Raw genomic sequence first — 19,208 nt, 5'->3', positions numbered from 1 at the left:
AGCCGTGTAGAAACACTAATGAAGAACGAGCAGCCAGCCCCCTAGTTTAAAGCCGTCTCGCGGACGTAATTGAGAACAGCCAAGTATGGGCTCAATTTCAGCTTCTCACAGGCTAGGTGCATTTCCGGGTTGGGAAAGCTAACTCTTGGCGCACTACGTCATTGAATCACTGGTTGTGAATTGAATTGATTTAGACTGAAATTGGAGATAGCTACTCTGTTCTAACACTGGGAGCTGTGCTTAAACCGTTTATAGATGGAGCCAGCCCGGCAGCCATCTTGGGGTAAATCTGAGGTGATCAATTAAAAAGTGAAAATATTAAAAAGTGAAAGCTTTAGTTCCTGGTTTCGTCCCACCATGGGAGTGGGAGAGTTCAACTTGTTTTTGCACATCAGGTCATCTTGCATATTAAGCTATAGCTCTTTTGCACACTTCAATATTTTGTATCCGTTCAATTGTATGTAATCGGCATCTGTGGGTGGATAGCAAAGCAATTTCATTGCACAGTGAAATTGCTTTTTCCTCTCTCGTGATACATTACAATCACTTGAATCCGTCATGAGTTACCCGCCATAAATCAGTGTGCTGTAGATTGTAATTCACGTTAGTATAACAAATGTTAGCGGGGATTGCAATTAAAGGATAGAGCTCTTAAGTTTGAGTGGGTGGCTCTTAAAAGAGCCGTTTCATGTAATACTGGAGCTTTACTTCGCTTTTTCGGTTTTCTTAGGAAGCAGCACGGCCTGGATGTTGGGTAGCACACCACCCTGAGCGATAGTCACTCCACCCAACAGTTTATTCAGCTCCTCATCGTTGCGGACAGCCAGCTGTAGGTGACGAGGAATGATCCTAGTCTTCTTGTTGTCGCGGGCAGCGTTTCCTGCTAGCTCTAGGATCTCAGCGGTCAGATACTCGAGCACAGCCGCTAAATACACTGGGGCTCCAGCACCGACGCGCTCTGCGTAGTTCCCCTTCCTCAGCAGCCTGTGAACACGACCAACAGGGAATTGAAGACCGGCGCGTGAGGAGCGAGACTTCGCCTTAGCTCTAGCTTTGCCGCTTTTGCCACCACGTCCAGACATGCTTAAATCTTCTTCCGTTCGCCAAAGAGAAACAGGATACCGTGTAGTAGCAGAGTCTCGCTTTATATTGACGCCATCGGCCTCTTCCTGATCGCTCATTGGCCAGTTTGCGCTTCAGCGGGATGGTCCAATCAGAAACAAAAACGTAGTCCACTCTGTGACAAACAAGATATCAGGGAAATGTGAAACACAAAGGACTTTGATAAATACACTAGGTTGTAAGATTATATTAACATTGTATATTCATACAATGTTACAATGTATACAATACATTGTATATACAATGTATATACAATACATATATACAATACATACAATGTATATTCATACATTGTATATTCATACAATGTAAAAAAGGATACGAAGACCAAGGTTGTTACAATAAACTAGAGCCAAATTCAAACTGTGTGACACAGCACTGACAATAAACCTTTACACAAAAATTACAAATAAATAAAAATAAGGATGATTTTTTTTAGTTTTTTTCTGCCTGTGTATTTACATCAGGAGGCTTCAGTCCACATGTACATCTGTATTTTTTTTTTCGCTTTTACTTTGAAAAATATCCACATGAAAACACAAAAATGTCTGAAGGTTGATCGATATAAGATAATTGTAACTGAAGGACATTATTGGTATCGTGGTATCGTCAGTTCTGTTTCTTTCAGCGAATGATGAATTCCAACTCATACCGGGGTATGTTGACCACTGAGGGTGAAGAAGCTGGATGAGCATCTCCAAGGGTGGAGCACCTCTCCAACAAGCTTAAGGGTGGCGCACCCACTCTGGGTCATGGACAAGTTGCTTCCCTAAGTGGAGGACTTTAAGCATGTTGGCATCTTCGGGTCAAGGGAGAGTTATTCTGTTTTTTTGTGGTGAAGAGAGAGCTCAGTGTGACTGGCTGATCTCTGTACCTGGGTCCAGCTTTGTGGACCTGTTATAGAAGCAACATTACAATCCAACGGCCCAGAAGTTGTACTTCTTTCCTTCTTGAAAGAAGTACAACTTTGTACTTCTTTTTTGAAGTCCACTTGCAATCCACCCCGTAGGATGGCCCCTGTGGCCCACACCCAGATGAGTAACAGAAAATGTATGGATGAATATTTTTATTTAATATGCACAAACTCCTGTAGGAATAACAATTATGATAAAAGTAAGCAAATGTTGTTACTTTTTTAATATTAATAAAGTCAACAGATACTTTGTGTTATTAAAATAAAAAATTAAAAGTTAGGGTAGCAAACATTCATAAATAATCCACTGGAGAGCAGCCACATGTGCACTGTGAAGTTGATAGCTCTGATTCAACAATTTTTATTCATTATCAGCACAAACACAAAAACAAAACAAACAAAAAACCCCCAAAGGGAATCACATAAATTTAAAGTCATTACATACAATTACAATTACACATATGGGGGAAAAAGGTATTTACCATCTATTCACCCACAGGTTTATAAAAGAAAATACAAGAGTGAACTCAGTGTTTGTGCTCACTTCCTAATTACCTGGACGCACCCTAAAAACAACCGGCCCCTCTCAACAGTTGGGACAGATCATTTGGAAAATAAATAAGCAAAGGAGACCAAACATTGAAGAACAAATCCTCATCTCCTCCTAAGACAGCATCAACTCTTTCATGAGGAATAACTTTAAACAATTCCCTGTACCACAAAGTAACAGTGGGAGGTTTATCCTTAACCTAGTTAAAAAGAATACATTTCCGAGCTAACAGCAATAGTTTTTATTATAGTTTACGCTACAAGTAAGTTAATGTTAATTATTTTAAAGGTAAACCAAGAAGGAAATATCCAGGGTCCCTTTGGATCCGATTATTAAAAATATTACTCAGTTGATATTTTATATTAATCTTTATGAGTGAGCTGCTCTCAGTCTGGCTGTGATGCAATTCCGCACATGGAGTGGAACAGAGGAGGAAGAGGAACATAAGATTAATCCAGTTAAAGTGAACATAACAGAAGTTGAACTTTATCTTCTCTTAAAGAGAAGGCCCTGGTGTCTGACAGTAGAGCTGAGTGGAGTAGAGTAGAACAGAGTAGAGTGATGGAGCCTTCCCAACATCCTCCTGATTGGCAGTGAGATGTCGGCCATCTTGGATTGTAGCGGGGAAGAAGGATTGATGCGGTGAGCTCCTTTTTTATTGCTTTAATATCTTTTTTCGGCAGTTTCGGGGCTGAGGGTCCTTTAAATGAACCCGAGTTTGTGTGCTCGCTGCAAAGATCCAGCTGGTGAAGGGCGCAGTGGGTACAGTACGGCTCTGAACGGCGCGGCCCGGTTTCGGTGCTTTTTGTTGTTGTTTTGGGGAACTAACAGTGGAGGCGCAGCAGGCCCAAACACGGACAAAAGCACACCTGCCCGCAGTTCTCCTCTCAGCCCCGTTTTCTGTCCGTACAGCAGCGTCTATCCCGGTGTTACCGAGTCGTTAAACCGTAATTTAACGACCTACAAGTTTCCAATTAGATGCTTTTGTACGTTCACACAAGTGCAACAGCTAGCTTAGCTTCTATGCTAACAGCCCCATTTATTCCTATGACAGAAGCTGCTAGCCTGTGTGCGTTGCTCAGCTAGATAGCAGTAGCGTCTGACACATTTTTAACGCTAACGAGATAACGCCTGCTGATAGCTGCTCTTTCCTGGAGACCTGCAGTCAGAGAGCAGCACACGGCGGGACGAGCCGGCTCATTTAGTGCTGTCAGGAAATTCTAATGTTGGAGTTAACCCTAATCAGACACACTAGCAGCGCTAGCCTTGGCACTCTAAGCTAACATTAGCCGTTTTTGCGACACTGCTGCGCCTTCAGCGCCGCTTAGAAACGAGACAGACGGACAGACAGACTGCTGGGCTTCGGCTGCGGGGATAAAAGAAAAGTTTGGGAGGTTTTTAGCTCGTTATGAAACCTCAGAGCCGAGCAGGATCTCAGCTAGCCGTTGTTAGCCGGGACTGCACCTGCTCTAGGAGGCGTCGCTTATCTCTGTTTGCATCGCTTTGTGTTTTAGTGGAAGGTTTGATACATTATGCAGGTTAGCTGGTGCTTCGTGTTATGAGATGTGATGTTTTGATATTCCTTTTGGCTAATGTGCAGTTTGTCCTCACAAACACATCAGTCTGGTTGTTGATCAGTGATTTAGTGGTGGAGGCTTTTACTGTAAAAAAAAAAAAAGAAACGTCCAGCAGACTTCTTTCACTCTGAAAGTTAAAAGAACTAAGCGTTCAGAGGCTTGAAGATGTGTAGTTGGTTGATTTTCTGTAGTTATTAAACAGTGGAAGCTCTCCTCTGTCTGTCTTTGGAATTAAAACGTATTCTGGGAAGTATGAGGAGCTGTGGTGGGATACACACCTTTGGCAGTGTTTTAGTTTTGAGCCTTTTTGGTTTGGATGCTTTTAGGTTCATCTGTTAAAATGGGTCCAGCTTTGTAGGTTTGTTTGTAGTGACAGTCTTAAATCAGATCAGAGTCTACAGCTGCGACTACATCACTCGAGACTCAACAACTCAATTTTTATTAGTGGTTTAGTCAGTTTCTTATTTCCCTGCTCTCACTGTGAATAACATCAGGAACCATCAACGCTTAAACTTGTACCTGGAATTTAGTGCCAGTACCCAGTAGGCCTTTTCTGCAGTGCTTTAGCTGCCCTGAAAGTTTCTGATAAAACAAGATCACACCTCTGACATTTTGTTTATTCAAAACATTTTACATGCCACAAACAGTAAAACCTTTGTGTTTTGACCAGGTGTTTCCCCAGATTAGGTGTGTTGTTGTCACATCTCCCTCTGTGTAACCTGATCTCGCTGTGCATGAAATTGAGAGGGGTGTGACCGGATTATATTACACTGTGCACTACCACTTGTAATGTCACTTTCGGTGCATGCTGCTTAACCAGAACTTAGCATTTAGCCTAAAAGTGAGTTCACATCTTTATGAAGAGTGAGACAGGAGAAGGAAATGGTATTAATCCAGTTTCTAATAACAGGTTATCCTGCCATAGATGCAGTAAAAGCCTCCCAAGCTTCAGTGTCCTTTGAGCTTTTGGTTAAAGCAAATATTTAAAACCTGAAGAGAAATGCTCCTGATGTAGCAGCTGCTAAATGGCTGCAAACTGCTGATCAGGGATCAACTGATCTGTGTTTGGATCACACATCGGCCTCAGAAGCCTGGATCGGGTATCTCTCTCAGTTCAGCCTTATTCTGTGTTTACTTTGCTGCGAGGCAGCAGGTGAGCTAACAGCACAGCTATTACACACCTGCTGCACCAACATACTTTCTAAAAAGGTCTTACTTAAACACTTAAACTGTTGTCATGGCTGAAAAAGTCCAGACACGCTGCTAAAACATGTTTTTAAGTTTGTATTTTTTTGCTCTCACAGTAACACAACATGTTGTTGTTCACAGCATTAATATCACCTTCTCTGCGCCACACTGGGTGAGGAGGTCCACCACAGTGCGACTCAGAGGAGAAACAGTAAACATCAGCTCACCAACATATTTATATCAAGGACGCCTCACAGAGAGGAGTGCAGTTTTTTGATTTGTCACTGCTGTAAGCACAACACACAGGGAAGATACTGAAACCTGATCCAGATGTTGGAGTTGGCATGAGGCTGAAAAACATTGGAATGTTCAGTTATTTGTTTGTTTTTGGCAGAAAATGATGAGAAGTATCTTTAAAAACAAGCTTAAAACAATGAAATAAAATTCTAGACGTCGTAAGCGGTGCAGCTCAGCCTGTAAACCTGAGATTAAGCAGACAAGCAGAGTGTGAGACTAAATATTTTATGAGTTTTTGATTTTAAAAATTGAATTTCAATTTTTTGTGAGTCATGCAAAAGTCGTTCCTGAGATTCTGAGCACGCTCAGAAGCAGGTTTCTGGTTTCAGAGCATGAAATGTTCCATGACAGTGAATGACTTCTGTCTGACTATTCCCTGTCGTCTTGTTTGCCAGGTGACACGCGGTATGTTTGGTGCTAACCGGAAGAAGTTTATGGAGGGAGGGATAGAGAGTGACTACCCGGACGACTCCAGTCTCTACTACAGCCAGCAGTCCATGTTCCCTCCTCACCGTGCGGACAAAGACGTGAGTCCTGCACGTTCAGGAATCATTACGGTTTATAATTATTGTCAAAAAATGCATTTGAGGGTTTGGACATGCTCAGCCAGTCAAGAAACTTCAGAGGTGTTTTATGGGTCTTGCACATGTACATAAGGCATAATGGCCCTAAAGTGCCCCATGGCATTACATTTCATTCACATGTGTGAAATTCAGTAGCCTCATGTTAAAAAAAAAAAAAAATCGCCCTAAAACCAAGTGGAAGTGCACAGTATTGAATATAAGATGATATCTTGGGGCTATTTTTGTCACTTTTTCCAGGTGTTGTACTTCATGCACTAGAAAAAGAAGTGTAATTTCAACAGTATGTCTCAGTTTTTCCAAATGATAAAGAAATATGCTGCAATAAATGAAAGAAATCTGTCAGCATGATTCTTATTAGGAAGAGAATGTGCAAAATTACAGAAAAAACTTCTTGTAGCTCATTGGCTAGACTGTCCAGAAAATGTCAGTTTTAAAATGTCATTTAAAAAGAAATCTGAAATTTCTATACTTAGTAGTGAGAAAACAGAAACTTTCCGGTCGTTTAGTTGTTTATTTATTAATTAATTACTTTAGTTTAGTATGAACAGCTGTTGGGGAGGCTTCTATCAGCAGGAAAAGCACATTAAAGTACATTTAAAAGTGCAAACATTTAAGCCCTCCTTCACATTTTCCAAAGCCATTGAGTGGTCAGGCCAGTTTATGCCAGGCCTTATATTTGATATCGCTGTCCAAAGGGGTGAGAGCTCTGTGTGAAGCAACTCGAGCAAAAACAAAGAAAAACAAGTCTCTTGTTGTAAAAACAGCAGACAGCTCATCTCCCTGTCATCTTTGCCCTCTTCTGTTCATCCTCACTTTATCCTCACTGCCCGGAATGCAGCACAGAGCCCTTCCCAGCTTACCTGAGTGGTTGGCAGTAACAGAGCATGCTGCTGCAGCTGCTGTGTGTGTTCCTGTGTTTTGATCTGTGTGATTGTGTGTTTGTCCTCCTCAGATGTTGGCGTCTTCCTCTGCCTCCTCTACGGGTCAGCTGTCACAGCTCGGAGCCAGCCTGTATGGCCCGCAGAGTAAGACCAACAGGCACTGACCTGTTTCTGCTGAATAATGTGGACTCATTACTGTGATGTTATCTCAGAGAAAACGTGGGAGAGTCCACCTCGTTTTTCACGCTTGTCTGCTTGCTCTCTCTGTAGGTGCATTGGGGTTTCCCATGCGAGGCATGAACAGCAGTGCAGCTCCTCCATTGAGTCGCAGCGGGTTGAACCAGTCTGCTGGTCAGCTCTCCAGTACGCCCAATGCTGGCTCGATGCACACGCCCCCCTCACCCAGCAGGTACCCCGCACACTGTGTGCACTCATTATAAGAACTCTCTGTCAGTGTCTCTGCTTCGTTTTCAAACCACAAACTTCTTCCTGCAGGGGAATACTGCCCATGAGCAGCCGGAGCGTGCTCAATCACAACCAGCAGGTGGGAGGTCCGACGGGGCAGTCAGGTGGGATGGGAGGCGGAGAGCGTGGAGGTGGAGGAGGGAGGAGCGGCAGTATGGGGAGTCCCAGCCGGTCGTCACCCAGCATCATCGGGATGCCCAAACAGCAACAAGCGCGGCAGCCGTTTACCATCAACAGGTAACTCGCATCGCTGCAGTCCAGATGTGACCTTTGACCTGTGTTGTTAGAAATTAAGGTTTTCAGCAGCACAGCTGGACCGTGTGATGGAGACGAAGGTTCAGGAATGTTTATGATTATTTATGATTTGAAATAATAGAGAGGAAGAGCTCATAACGGCAAAAACCTGTATAAAATTTACGTTAAACCTGTGTGTGTGTGTGTGTGTGTGTGTGTGTGTGTGTGTGTGTGTGTGTGTGTGTCAGTATGTCAGGGTTTGGGGTGAACAGGAATCCAGGCTTCATGAACAACTCGCTATCCAACAACATCTTCAATGGCACAGGTAACAGAGTGACATCAGGATTTTTAAAAATCTGTCAGCTGTTACCCGACCTGCTGTAATGTGACCTCTCTGAACTCGTTTCAGACGGCAGTGAGAATGTGACGGGGTTGGACCTGTCGGATTTCCCGGCATTAGCTGACAGGAGTCGGAGGGATGGAGGTTCGAATCCCACCCCACTGCACAACCCGCTGACCGGTCGAGCTCCCTACGGTAACACAGAAGGGACATTTATCTGTTTGTGCCTGTTTGTCTAATATAGAGGCGTCCTTTAATTCTACGCAGCGGTCTAGACTTTACAAAAGTCAAGCAGTCAATTAAATGTAAAGAAAATCAAACCATTTATGGAGCTGTTAGAATATTTGCTTTAACTTCAATTGAACCACGATGGGGGACAGCGATGAGAAATACGGAACGCTTATTTTGGTGGATTTTCTTTCTTGTTTTATAGTAAACTGAATATTTTCAACCGTTGGTCAAACACAATAAATATTCAATAAAAACCTTATAAAATCTTACATTTGCTGCTGATCAGTGTGTCTGTCTGTTGTGTGTTTTGTTAATTAATGTTCTGCAATTGGTCACTTTCTCCAGTTGGCATGGTAACCAAGCCGTCCAGTGAGCAGTCGCAGGACTTCTCCATTCACAACGAAGATTTCCCAGCTCTCCCAGGGCCAAACTACCAAACAAAAGACCCCACCAGCACCAACGAAGACAGCAAAACGGTGACATCTCTGTCTCTCCGTCATCCGCTTTCTGCTTCTTTAACTTCCCAACTCATCCTCATTTGTCCCGTCTGTCTCCATGCAATCAGAATCTGAACTCATCGGGAAAGCCAGCCTCTAACTCAGATGGTCCAAAGTTCCCCGGCGATAAGAGCTCCGCACCGAGCAACAACAACCAGCAGAAGAAAGGGATTCAGGTGCTTCCTGACGGTGAGACAGTTCGAGCAGATAATCGCTCAGGAGCCAGACATCAGCTGATCTTTGTTTCTGGATGTTAACCCTGAAAATGTTCAGAGTCATCTGTTTGAGAATTTAAAGAGAAAGGAAATAAATGGGACATAAGGGCTTTATTAGTTTATCACAGAATTGAGATAAAATAAGAAAAGCTTAATTTGTGTTTACTGTGGGGAAATACATTTGTTTCAGCAGCTGAAACTATAATGGAACATATAAAATCATAAATGTCAGATGTTGAGACTCGTCAGATGATGAGTCTGCCAAACAAATGCAGTTTTATGTCACTATGAAAGGGTTTAATAGGTTTCTGAAGACCCAGCTGTGACGTGTTTAACCGAATTAAAAAAGGCCGGAACTGAAAATTGTTAATGTGAATTTAATCTGTGTATTAAAAGAACCTCCGAACACTTTGATCCTTATTATTTCTCCTCCATCCTCATCATCCCCAGTCTGTCACAGCAGATAGCTTCCCCACCCTCAGCCTGATGCTGCAGGTGGACTTAGTCTTAAAAGGGAGTTCTTCCTTCGCACTGTTTTTTTTGTTTTGCTTGTTTGTTTTGCTCTTCTCATTGAATTAACTCAGAACCATTAGATGGAGATTTTCTTATCTTTGAGTGAGTTTGGGTAAAAAAAAAAAAACAAGCAGAAGAGATTTTAAGATAATTCGTAATCCTCTGTTGTCTTTGTGTCCCAGGGCGAGTGACCAATATCCCTGTTGGCATGGTAACAGACCAGTTTGGAATGATTGGCCTTCTGACGTTCATCCGGGCGGCGGAGACCGACCCCGGCATGGTCCACCTGGCACTGGGCTCAGACCTCACCACACTTGGCCTCAACCTCAACTCGCCTGAGTACGAGTCGCACATGCAGATGCGATTTTTAGTTGGAGACGAGCAGCGTCTTTAAAGTTTTTTTTTTTTTTTTTTTTTTGAATGGCCGCAGCAGCAGCTGAACGACCTGTCACTGTTCTCACACTCAGACCCTCTCTCTCCCTCTCTCTGTCAGGAATCTCTATCCTAAGTTTGCGTCTCCGTGGGCATCGGCTCCATGTCGACCGCAGGATATAGGTGAGTTTAACACCAACCTGGAAGTAGTGACTGAGAATACGTCCACTAATGCGTTTTTGTTTGAAAACGCATCGTTTTGAAAACGCTGTAGAAAACGCATACATTTGAAAACGGTGCTTTCGCGCCGCAGTGAGGACAGCGAAGAGGGAGACTTTTTGAAGACGATGACACATTTTAGTCATGTGATGCAGTCAAGTGACCAGTTAAACTACAATAGTGGAGGGCATTATACAGCAGTTGTTTTGTTTGCTCTCAATTTTAAAGATTAATTAAAGGTTAAAATTAATCAATTAAAGATTAATATCAGTTTGTACATGTTTCAGATAGCTTTTCTTCAAATTCTTTAATTCTCACTCGCCTTTGCAACTTTGTACTTGTACTTGTGTTACTCACAGCAACAACTCCACCTCATTGTTAGTCCATTTAAAAAACTTGGTGCTTTTCCTCGACATTTTGCTGCGACGTTTCAAAGAGCCGGAAAGTAAATAAGCGGCAGACAGAAATGAGGCAGGTCGAATCGTCTTGCGTTTCACGCATGCGCAGTACTGGAACGTAAGCGTTTTCAGCCGTTTCAATATGGACGCACAACTCTGTGAAAATGACTGAAAACGATAGTGTGGACGCGGAGCGTTTCCAGATGAAAACGCCGTTTTCAAATCTATCCAGGCTAGTGTGGACGTAGCCTGAGACCTTGAAGTCAGCAGGAAAGTGTTCATTTTCTCACAGTCCTGTAAAATAGCCATTTGCTCACCATTAGAAACGATGCTTTGTGAAAAAATGTGAAGGCTGCTGCTAAGTTTACTCTGACTTCAGAGAGGTACTGGAACCTCTACAGGCTTAGAAACTCTGAGCGTCTGACTCTTTTTGGGACTTCGGAGGCATTCCTGTCAGTGTCAGCGCAGCAGCAAAGTGACAGATCAGCCTGCAGAGTAAATTAAAATAGACAAGAAAAATTGACCTGATATGTTAGCAACATCAGTGTATTGATGTGGTCGTACGTAAGAAACCAGGGTCCGTTCTTTGTACCTCGCTTACTACATCCAAGATCAAATGACACATCCAAGATCAAATCATCGCACTAACTTTGAGCTCGCTAATCCGGTTCTCCGAACACACCTGTTGTTGACGATTAGTATAGCTGGATGAAGTAATCTGAGATCACTGGGTGGCTTAAAAGGGGCTACGCATCGATAGTAGAAACATTGATCGGCAACTCTGTGATTGGTCGGCGAAGATGTCGAAGGAGCGCGCTCAGTATTTTTCGGCAGCAGAGCAAGAACTCTTGATTGAGGGATATCAGGAGTTTCAGAGTTTAATTAAAACGCAAGGGAACACTGCAAAGGCTGCAAAAGCAAGGAGAGAGGGCTGGCAGAAAGTTGCTGACAAATTAAACTCGTAAGTAATTTATTATATTATATTACATTATATCATATTATATTATATTACATTATATCCTCTTTCACATTAGAGCCACAACAGGACCCACTAGAACATGGGAACAAGTAAAAGTGAAATATAAGAATATTCTACAGAATGGTAATATTTATCACTTATATTGCTTTTAGTCTCTTGAAAAGAGACCCTGAAATAATCTGTTTGTTTGTTTATAACAGCAACCAAGAAAAGGGCAGAGCAAATAAAGACAGGTGGTGGTCCTGCACCCCCTCGTCACACCCCGGCAGAGGAGCTGGCCGTAGGGTTGAATGCCACCAGACCCATTGTTGAGGGCATCCCTGGGGGCAGCTCTTCCTTAGACCAGCAGCCGGGGTGCAGTAGCAGCACCTTCATAACTGGTGCTATTTGTACAATGTAAAATATTTGGTTGTTGCCTTAATTAAAATGCTTTTTGTACTGTGATATTTATTGACATTGTGGGGTTTTTTGTGTAGTTTTACATAACACTCCATCACTTTTACCTGTTCCCATGCAAGGGGTGACTGAAGCATGCACAGTAAGTTGGGAGATATATAGATATATCTATATATCTATATATCTAGAGAGAGAGAGAGAGAGAAAGAAAGAAAGTAAATAATACCCTGACGGGAAAATCGATATCTCTCTATGAGCACACTGTCGCGCTGAGCTAAAGGATCCTGTCTATCCCGCAATATCCGCTGAATTCTGAAAACTCTCCTTATCAGTCTTGCACCTTCCGCAATGGGTTGCTCGCGTACAAACGGACAGGACATGGCTGCGACAGACTTCCCAAATCCACCTTCGCTTTTATAGCCGTGGTCTCTCATCTTGATTGCACGTAGTAATTTACTATTACTACCCTAAAATATGAATTACATCTGAAATAATCTACTACATGACATAGAATGATTAATAGTACATTTCCCTTTTTTTTTCGGAAATGACCTGTATGTATCTGTATGAAATCAATAAAAGAATCAAATACTGCATTATCTTTAGTTACATTGATAATATTTATTTATGGTAAAACAGTGGCGAAATATCGCTGTTGCTTTCGTATAACTGCAGCGGACATACCTGAGTGGCCGCGATCTAATCTTGTTTACATAAAGTAAGCCTGCTCCCAAGCAGGTTTACGCTTACGGATCTGTTGCTATGACAGCAAGTCCCGGATGAGCTTCGAAGAACCGAATGATCCAAGATCACGCGAAATCGTCAACAATCAAATCCGGCTAACTTACTTAGCGAGGTACGAAGAACGGACCCCAGCTTCATTCGAAACCTGCTCACTCCAAACAGCCAGCAGGGTGAGGAGGAGTCCTCTCGATTTCTGGACTCGAGTTCAACAAATGCATTGTCACGGCTTTCCCTGAAGTCTGACTGTTAACACTCACTGAGTTAGAGCTTTTTCTTTGACAGTGAAGAACCGCTTTGCTCCAGCCGCCCCCAGACAGCATCGATGAGCTCTTCCATTCTCATTGATTTTTGGTTTTCACGCTGTGCAGTGAAGCTAATTTTCACCAAAGTTGGACATTTTAACTCTTGAACACAGATTCTTCTTCAGGGTTTTTGCTGTGTGTTAAAAGTTTTGGTGGTGAACAGAGGATAATCATCATGGCTGATTCAAACAGTTTTTAACCGATTTTAATTCTTAATTCTGTTTTATTTAAAAAAATCTTTGCTTTTAATGCATGTTGGCCAAACTCGTTTATATCTATTTATAAGGACTCGTTGAGTACTTCATCAACAGGAAACTTAAATCTGGAGTTTTTCTGCCTCCATGTGGTCAGAACGAGTTAATGCATCATGTTTTTTTTCCAATCAGTTTTTATAATGTGAGACTGAATTTACTGAAGTTTAAATTTACTTAATTTTAGTTGCTTAAATAACATCAAAATGCTCTACGCCTGTTCATTGCATTAATTACATGCAGGCCAGTTGTGCAGTTTTTCTAATGAAGCTTTTCATTTTGTCCTGTTTGTTGATTTTATCTTTTCTTTTCCTGCAGACTTCCACGTCCCCTCAGAGTATTTAACCAACATCCACATAAGGGACAAGGTACCTCCTTCACAAGACACCCCAAAGGTCCTTTACATGATTGTTATGAGACTGATCTCCTGAAAAATGTGTCCGTATTAATCTGTCTCTCTCTCTCATGTGCAGTTGGCAGCTATCAAGTTGTCTCGGTATGGTGAAGATCTGCTGTTTTATCTCTACTATATGAACGGAGGAGACCTCCTACAACTGCTGGCTGCTGTAGAACTGTAAGAGCGACCGGTCATTACTGCACCCTAATCACACTAAGTCAGTCACCACATGGGTGGAAACTAAATAACTTTGATGTTTGGATGAGAAAACTGCCTGAAACTGAGATGAAAGTAAGAGTGTGTGTGTGTCCAGGTTTAACAGGGACTGGAGGTATCATAAAGAGGAGCGGGTTTGGATCACTCGAGCTCCGGGGATGGAGCCCACGCTGAAGACCAACGCCTATGAGAGAGGGACCTACTACTTCTTCGACTGCCTCAACTGGAGGAAGGTGGCCAAGGTGGACGAACACACGCGCGCACACATACATACACAAACACACACTTTAAATCGGCACCAGGATGTGTTGCCTACATTTGATCAGGTTGAAAGTTCTCAGATCTTGATTTCATGAAACTGGTCGGAGTGTTTGAACACTCAGTACTAAAGACTGCATTCGTACAGCTGTGTGGTGGTAAGGGCAGCTCCTTCTGCTGCTATCCCTGTCTCAGCCTCTAAAAGAGCTCCTCAGGTCAAAAACTAAGTGAAGAAGAAGGTTCTACTACTTTTTTCCCCTCCAAGTGAGGAAGAACATACAGAGATCAGATGAACCGATCATTACTGAAGTATTTTCCTCATCTCTGGGAGGAATGTTTGACGTTTGTCCTGGATCTGTAGATCTGCTTGAAATGAGGTTCAGAACTTCAGTTTGATTTTATTGAACAAGTCTACATTTGAGAACAATTATATCCTAGCAGGGCTCGCAAAATCGCTAGCCTGACGTCCCAGGGCTAGCGATTTTTCCAGTGGGGCTACCAAAATCTACCTCAGCCCTGCCCGTCGGGCTATCATAGGAAGGAAAATATATGTCCATGCTTTTGCATTCTTTCAAAAATGTAGCTGAGTAATTATGTCATTGACATCGATGAGCCACTGTCAATATGTGACATATTGAAATCGCGTTTGAATTTGTGCTTATTTTTTGCTTTCACTTTCACTTTGCGATCGCGCGAACGGTGTGTAGAGAGCAGCAGCACTGATTGGTGAGTGACGATTAATTGCGCACCGATTCCTCTGACATCGTCTTATCACTCATTAGCTTACTATTCAAACCTGACAAGTGAAATCTCCCACAGCAAGCTTAAACATGTGAGAGGTTGATTGCGCAGAGAATCGCTGACCGTTATGTAAGTACGTGTGTAAAAGCAGCAGGATTTACGCCGGTATTTTAGTTCTGCAGAGCCAAATAAGACAGGTCAGGGTGAAGAAGGGGCAGCAAATAAAAGCCTACCACAAAACGGAAAAGTTATGACAAATCAGACTATGAGGCAAAAAGAAAGCTCAGCTTTTTTGGTTTCATGGACAAAAGAATTTCTGTGGCTGGAATATGACGAGCTAAATAACATCATGTTCTGCCAGGTGTGTCGTGAGTTTCATTTCATTTGAGTCGACAAGCGCCTTTGTAACTGGGACCAGTAATTTTAAGAAAGACCCCATCAGAACCCATGAGAAACACAAGAAATGCATTATTGCCCAGTCTGCAATATCTTTCCCAGAACAAACAGCAATTGCAAAACACATACTAAAAATAAACCAAGCACAAGAAGTCCTGAAAAATCTTTCAAAAGCGTACTATGTTGCAAAGAGTGAACTACCATTGTCAAAATTTAGCAGTCTTTGCAAACTTCAAAAAGCAAATGGCCTCAATCTTGGTTCCACTTGCCTCTTACCCTTGACTTCAGTGGAAATTTCAGATTCAGGATCTGACACAGACTGATTCATGTTCTACACAGTTCTTACAAGTTCATAGAAATTTCTGTTCAATTAGAACCAAATATTTGAGTTGATGACTGTGATTTTTATACAGTTGTTGTGATTTGTATTTTAACAACTTTCTGATTAATTTTTGTGTCCGTTACAATATTATACATTAAAGTATAATATTGTAAAGGAAACAAAACATTAAAAAATTGCTCTCTTTTTTATTCGGGCTACTTAAATTTATTTTGGGCTACCAAAAACTGAAGAGTGCCTGCCCGAAGGGCTACCAGAGATTTTGAAATTTTGCGAGCCTTGCCTAGAAAAAAAGCTAACTGTTTTAATAGTAAAATGTGATTGGATCAAATGAAAATATGCATTTGCATCCCATTAAATCCAAAGCTAGTTTCATTTTGAAAGTAAACACAGAATATGATAAACGCTGTGTAAAATCCACTTTCCTCCTCGTTTTCAGGAATTTCATCTGGAATATGACAAACTAGAAGAGCGACCTCACGTTCCCTCCACCTTCAACTACAATCCTGCCCAGCAGGCCTTCTGATTGGCTGTCTCTCCTACTGCCTGCCTGCCATTGGCCCTCCTGACCCCATTAGGTTTTTCCACCTGCACACACTGAACGGGGAGGACATCCCGGCTCCTGTCCTCCTCTCTGAACAGACTTCATCCTTTTATTTTTTTCAGATTTTTGTTCCTTCTTTACCTCATCATCGTTATTATTATTTTTTTTAAATTCCCCACTTCTCCATCAGTTTGATTTGGCTGGTCTGTGAAGTGGACCACAGACTCGATGCACAGACACAAGCACTGCAAAGTGTCCATCTGATCGAGTGACTCATGTTTCTGCTCAGTCTTAAGAATCGACTATTTTTGTCTCCAGAAGCTTTTAAGAGAAACCAGATTTTAACACAGGAAGTGATCACCTTTCAGGATGGATAATTATTTCCCACTGTGTCGCACCTCTCTGAAACCTGGCAATATCTGTCACCCATGCTCTTTTATCAGGTTTATCCCCCAGCATTACAAACCAGAGCACATCATCAGACAGTAAGGAGAACATGCAATGTACATTGTAGCACTATTTCATAATAAAAGAGGAAAAAATATCCTTTTTTTTCCATTTGGTTCCTTTGTGTTATAAAGCGGGTTTAATTTAAACAGACAGGTGAGAGTGCAGCAGGTGATTTCATACTGCAGGGAGGTCTTTCACAGGTGGACACATTCCTTTTATCCCTCAAGGAAAAGTCTTTTATACATATTTCACCATCTGCAGTTATTTTTTTTTCTCCTGAGTTGGCAGCCTGTTTAAAAGTGAAAAAGAAAAAGACATTAGGTTTTGTTTTTTTGTTTTTTTGTTGTTTGTTTTTTTTTGTCATTTGAAAGACAGAAATCTGAGGTGGTATTTAAGAAAACAGATTTGTCTTTCTGGATGATAATGGCGTTAAATCTGAAATCTGGTGAATGCTATTTCAGATTTATCTACTACAAATCTTCATGTTTTAGTCAAGTCTGAAATTGTTTCCAGCTTTTTCAAGATGGAGAAAAAAAAAGAAGTTTTTTTTTCTTTTTTTTTAGATTTTCCTCCTTTGTGTCAGATCTTATGTTAGTCCATGCAGAAGTCAGCTTTGGTTTGGTGAAATAACTGACACTTGCCATATAAGAACACTTTTTAAAAATAATTTTGAGTTTTGCTGCCTCATAATCGGCCTTTGGGGGTTCACACCATGGTAAACATGGCTTTTCAGTACAGCAAAGGGACTGAGTTTGTCTTGCTTTATTTGAATAGAAATCAGCGCACTTTTCTCAAGTTCTCGTTGATTAGATAATCAGAAAACGTCTGCTATGTCTAAATAAATAAAACCCCAGTTCAGATTCTCTTGGTTCTGGCTAAAACCTAATCAGGAGGCACCAATCACTACCCTGACCTTACAGCTACAAAGACGTTGGGATGATGATGCTAATGTTGTCTGTCGTTCTCTGTTAGCCTGTCCAGGGTTTAATCTCCCAGCTTATCCGACTGTCAGTTTATCCTGAGGATAAGTGGCCATAATAATTAATGGGATGGATTTATAGTTGGATAGCTGCACCTATTTCTACTCTCCTACTAGCACCTGCGATCTGTTTCATATTTTAATTGTTATTCTTGCTAAAAATGAGGCAAAATTTTGACTTCTGCCTGGAGATCAAAAACTCAAACTCTGCTGCCTGTATCCACTTATAAAGATTACAGTTACTTGCTGCACTGAAAGCCCCCAACAGTGAGTCGCACAGTTTCCCACCGAGCGGAGGTCTGTACTGAAAGGCAGAACCTGGGGTTTATTGAGGTAGCTTCAGGTATAACCCCGGGTGCTCCATCAGCACCTGTAGAAAGCTCCACCTGCTGCTTTTCACCTGTTTTATGTTAATTTTTGTTAACACTGTTTTCTGCTTCTCAAACTTCTTATTTCTTCACCTTTAACATTATTTTCTTTTTATCTTCCTCGTTTTTTTTTTTTGTTTTTTTTTCTTAAATTTTGTCCCAAGTCTGTTTTCTGCCCGGTAACAGTCAAACCAATCGGTTTCTCATGACACCACCACCTTGCTTGTAAGCTACAGCTGGGAGATAATTAGCATCATTAGCAAAAACACTGGAAGTGGACACTGGCAGCCCAGCTCTCATGGGTCTGTTTAGTTTAATCTGCTGCATACACGTTGTGTTGGGACCAGTTAAAACTATACTCTGATAATTTTGATTTTTACTCTTTTTAAAGCTGCTTAAACAAACATACCATCCTAATCGTGAGGTGCTTTTCTTGTGGGCAGACCTAAGCTACCTGTTAAAGCCCATTCAATCTTTATGCTAAGCTAATTAGCTCATAGCTGTAGCTTGAGAAAGTTTCAAAAATCAACTTTGAAAGTTTTTTTTATTTAAAAAAAAAAAATCATCCCCAAAAGTTTTTTTTTTTTAAGGCTTTGAATTTTTCATATCTTTAACCACCAGGAGGCACCAATGTCCAGTTATGTATATGTATTTTAAATATGTATACATAAAAGTGAGGCAGTATTTTTATGGAAAACGAAAAGGGGTCAAAACAGAAAAGAAACCCCTCCCTCTTCAGCTGGCCACCACTTAACGATGCAATACTCCACTTCCTGTCATGGAGACGGTTTCCAGGGGACCACGCCCGACTCCGCCCACCTACTAGCAACAACAATCACTGGGGGAGGGGAGGGGCCAGCTAGTTCACACTGCAGCAGCAAAGCCAAGGACACGCCCACAGACCTGTGTGACCTGTCTGAGGAGTTTTGATTGGAGGATGAGGACTGAGGCACTTGGCCGTTGGCTGTTTTATTAAATATGGCAGCTAGTGTTTTAATAGAAAAAGAATAAAATAAATATTCTGGTAATGAAACTGAAACACGACTCCTGGGTGTTTATTTGTGTTTGTGTCAGTCTTCGAGGAGCCAATTGTCCAGTCAGGTCCATAATTATTCTGTAAATTATTCATATATAGAAGTATTTATAGTTTGTGTGAAGATGGCTTTAATTCGTAAACAGTTAACGCAGCATTTTCATAAAACCCTTTGATTAAAGCTGAACGTCAGAGCTTTGATTTGTCAGTGTCCAATA

General features: G+C 41.7%; 2 protein-coding genes across 4 annotated transcripts; one reads left to right on the top strand and one right to left on the bottom strand.

Annotated features, from left to right (window-relative positions):
• Nucleotides 1-577: 577 nt before the first annotated feature.
• LOC116321848 (histone H2A-like) lies at nt 578-1,116 on the bottom strand. The gene has a single exon (XM_031741791.2). It carries the CDS (start codon nt 1,080-1,082, stop codon nt 705-707), a length of 378 nt encoding a protein of 125 aa, XP_031597651.2. The 5' UTR covers nt 1,083-1,116; the 3' UTR covers nt 578-704.
• A 1,974-nt stretch (nt 1,117-3,090) lies between these two features.
• Nucleotides 3,091-18,996, top strand: LOC116321851 (CCR4-NOT transcription complex subunit 2-like). Of its 3 annotated transcripts, none has more exons than XM_031741794.2 (15): nt 3,091-3,227; nt 6,043-6,174; nt 7,184-7,256; nt 7,383-7,521; nt 7,608-7,814; nt 8,060-8,136; nt 8,221-8,346; nt 8,728-8,858; nt 8,948-9,068; nt 9,790-9,946; nt 10,101-10,162; nt 13,587-13,663; nt 13,742-13,842; nt 13,979-14,123; nt 16,056-18,996. In XM_031741794.2, exons 2-15 carry the CDS (start codon nt 6,055-6,057, stop codon nt 16,140-16,142), a joined length of 1,623 nt encoding a protein of 540 aa, XP_031597654.1. In that variant the 5' UTR covers nt 3,091-3,227; nt 6,043-6,054; the 3' UTR covers nt 16,143-18,996. The 3 variants fall into 3 exon arrangements, with proteins under 3 accessions (XP_031597654.1, XP_039457137.1, XP_039457138.1); XM_039601203.1 differs by lacking the exon at nt 3,091-3,227 and adding an exon at nt 3,937-4,123; XM_039601204.1 differs by lacking the exon at nt 3,091-3,227 and adding an exon at nt 3,941-4,123 and having other exon boundaries at nt 13,587-13,636.
• The last annotated feature ends 212 nt before the right edge of the window (nt 18,997-19,208 follow it).

This window comes from Oreochromis aureus, linkage group 17 (genome assembly GCF_013358895.1).
Source record: "Oreochromis aureus strain Israel breed Guangdong linkage group 17, ZZ_aureus, whole genome shotgun sequence".
Classification (NCBI taxonomy): domain Eukaryota; kingdom Metazoa; phylum Chordata; class Actinopteri; order Cichliformes; family Cichlidae; genus Oreochromis; species Oreochromis aureus.
Note: the sequence above shows the minus strand (reverse complement) of the source record. Positions and strands in the feature narration are given on the sequence as shown.

Excerpts from the sequence above, each read along its gene's own strand:
- LOC116321848 (XM_031741791.2), bottom strand. The coding sequence starts at position 1,082 with ATGTCTGGACGTGGTGGCAAAAGCGGCAAAGCTAGAGCTAAGGCGAAG.
- LOC116321851 (XM_039601203.1), top strand. Across the intron at positions 8,347-8,727 it reads GACCGGTCGAGCTCCCTACG|TTGGCATGGTAACCAAGCCG; the intron begins GTAACACAGAAG and ends CACTTTCTCCAG. Across the intron at positions 14,124-16,055 it reads ACTGGAGGAAGGTGGCCAAG|GAATTTCATCTGGAATATGA; the intron begins GTGGACGAACAC and ends CCTCGTTTTCAG.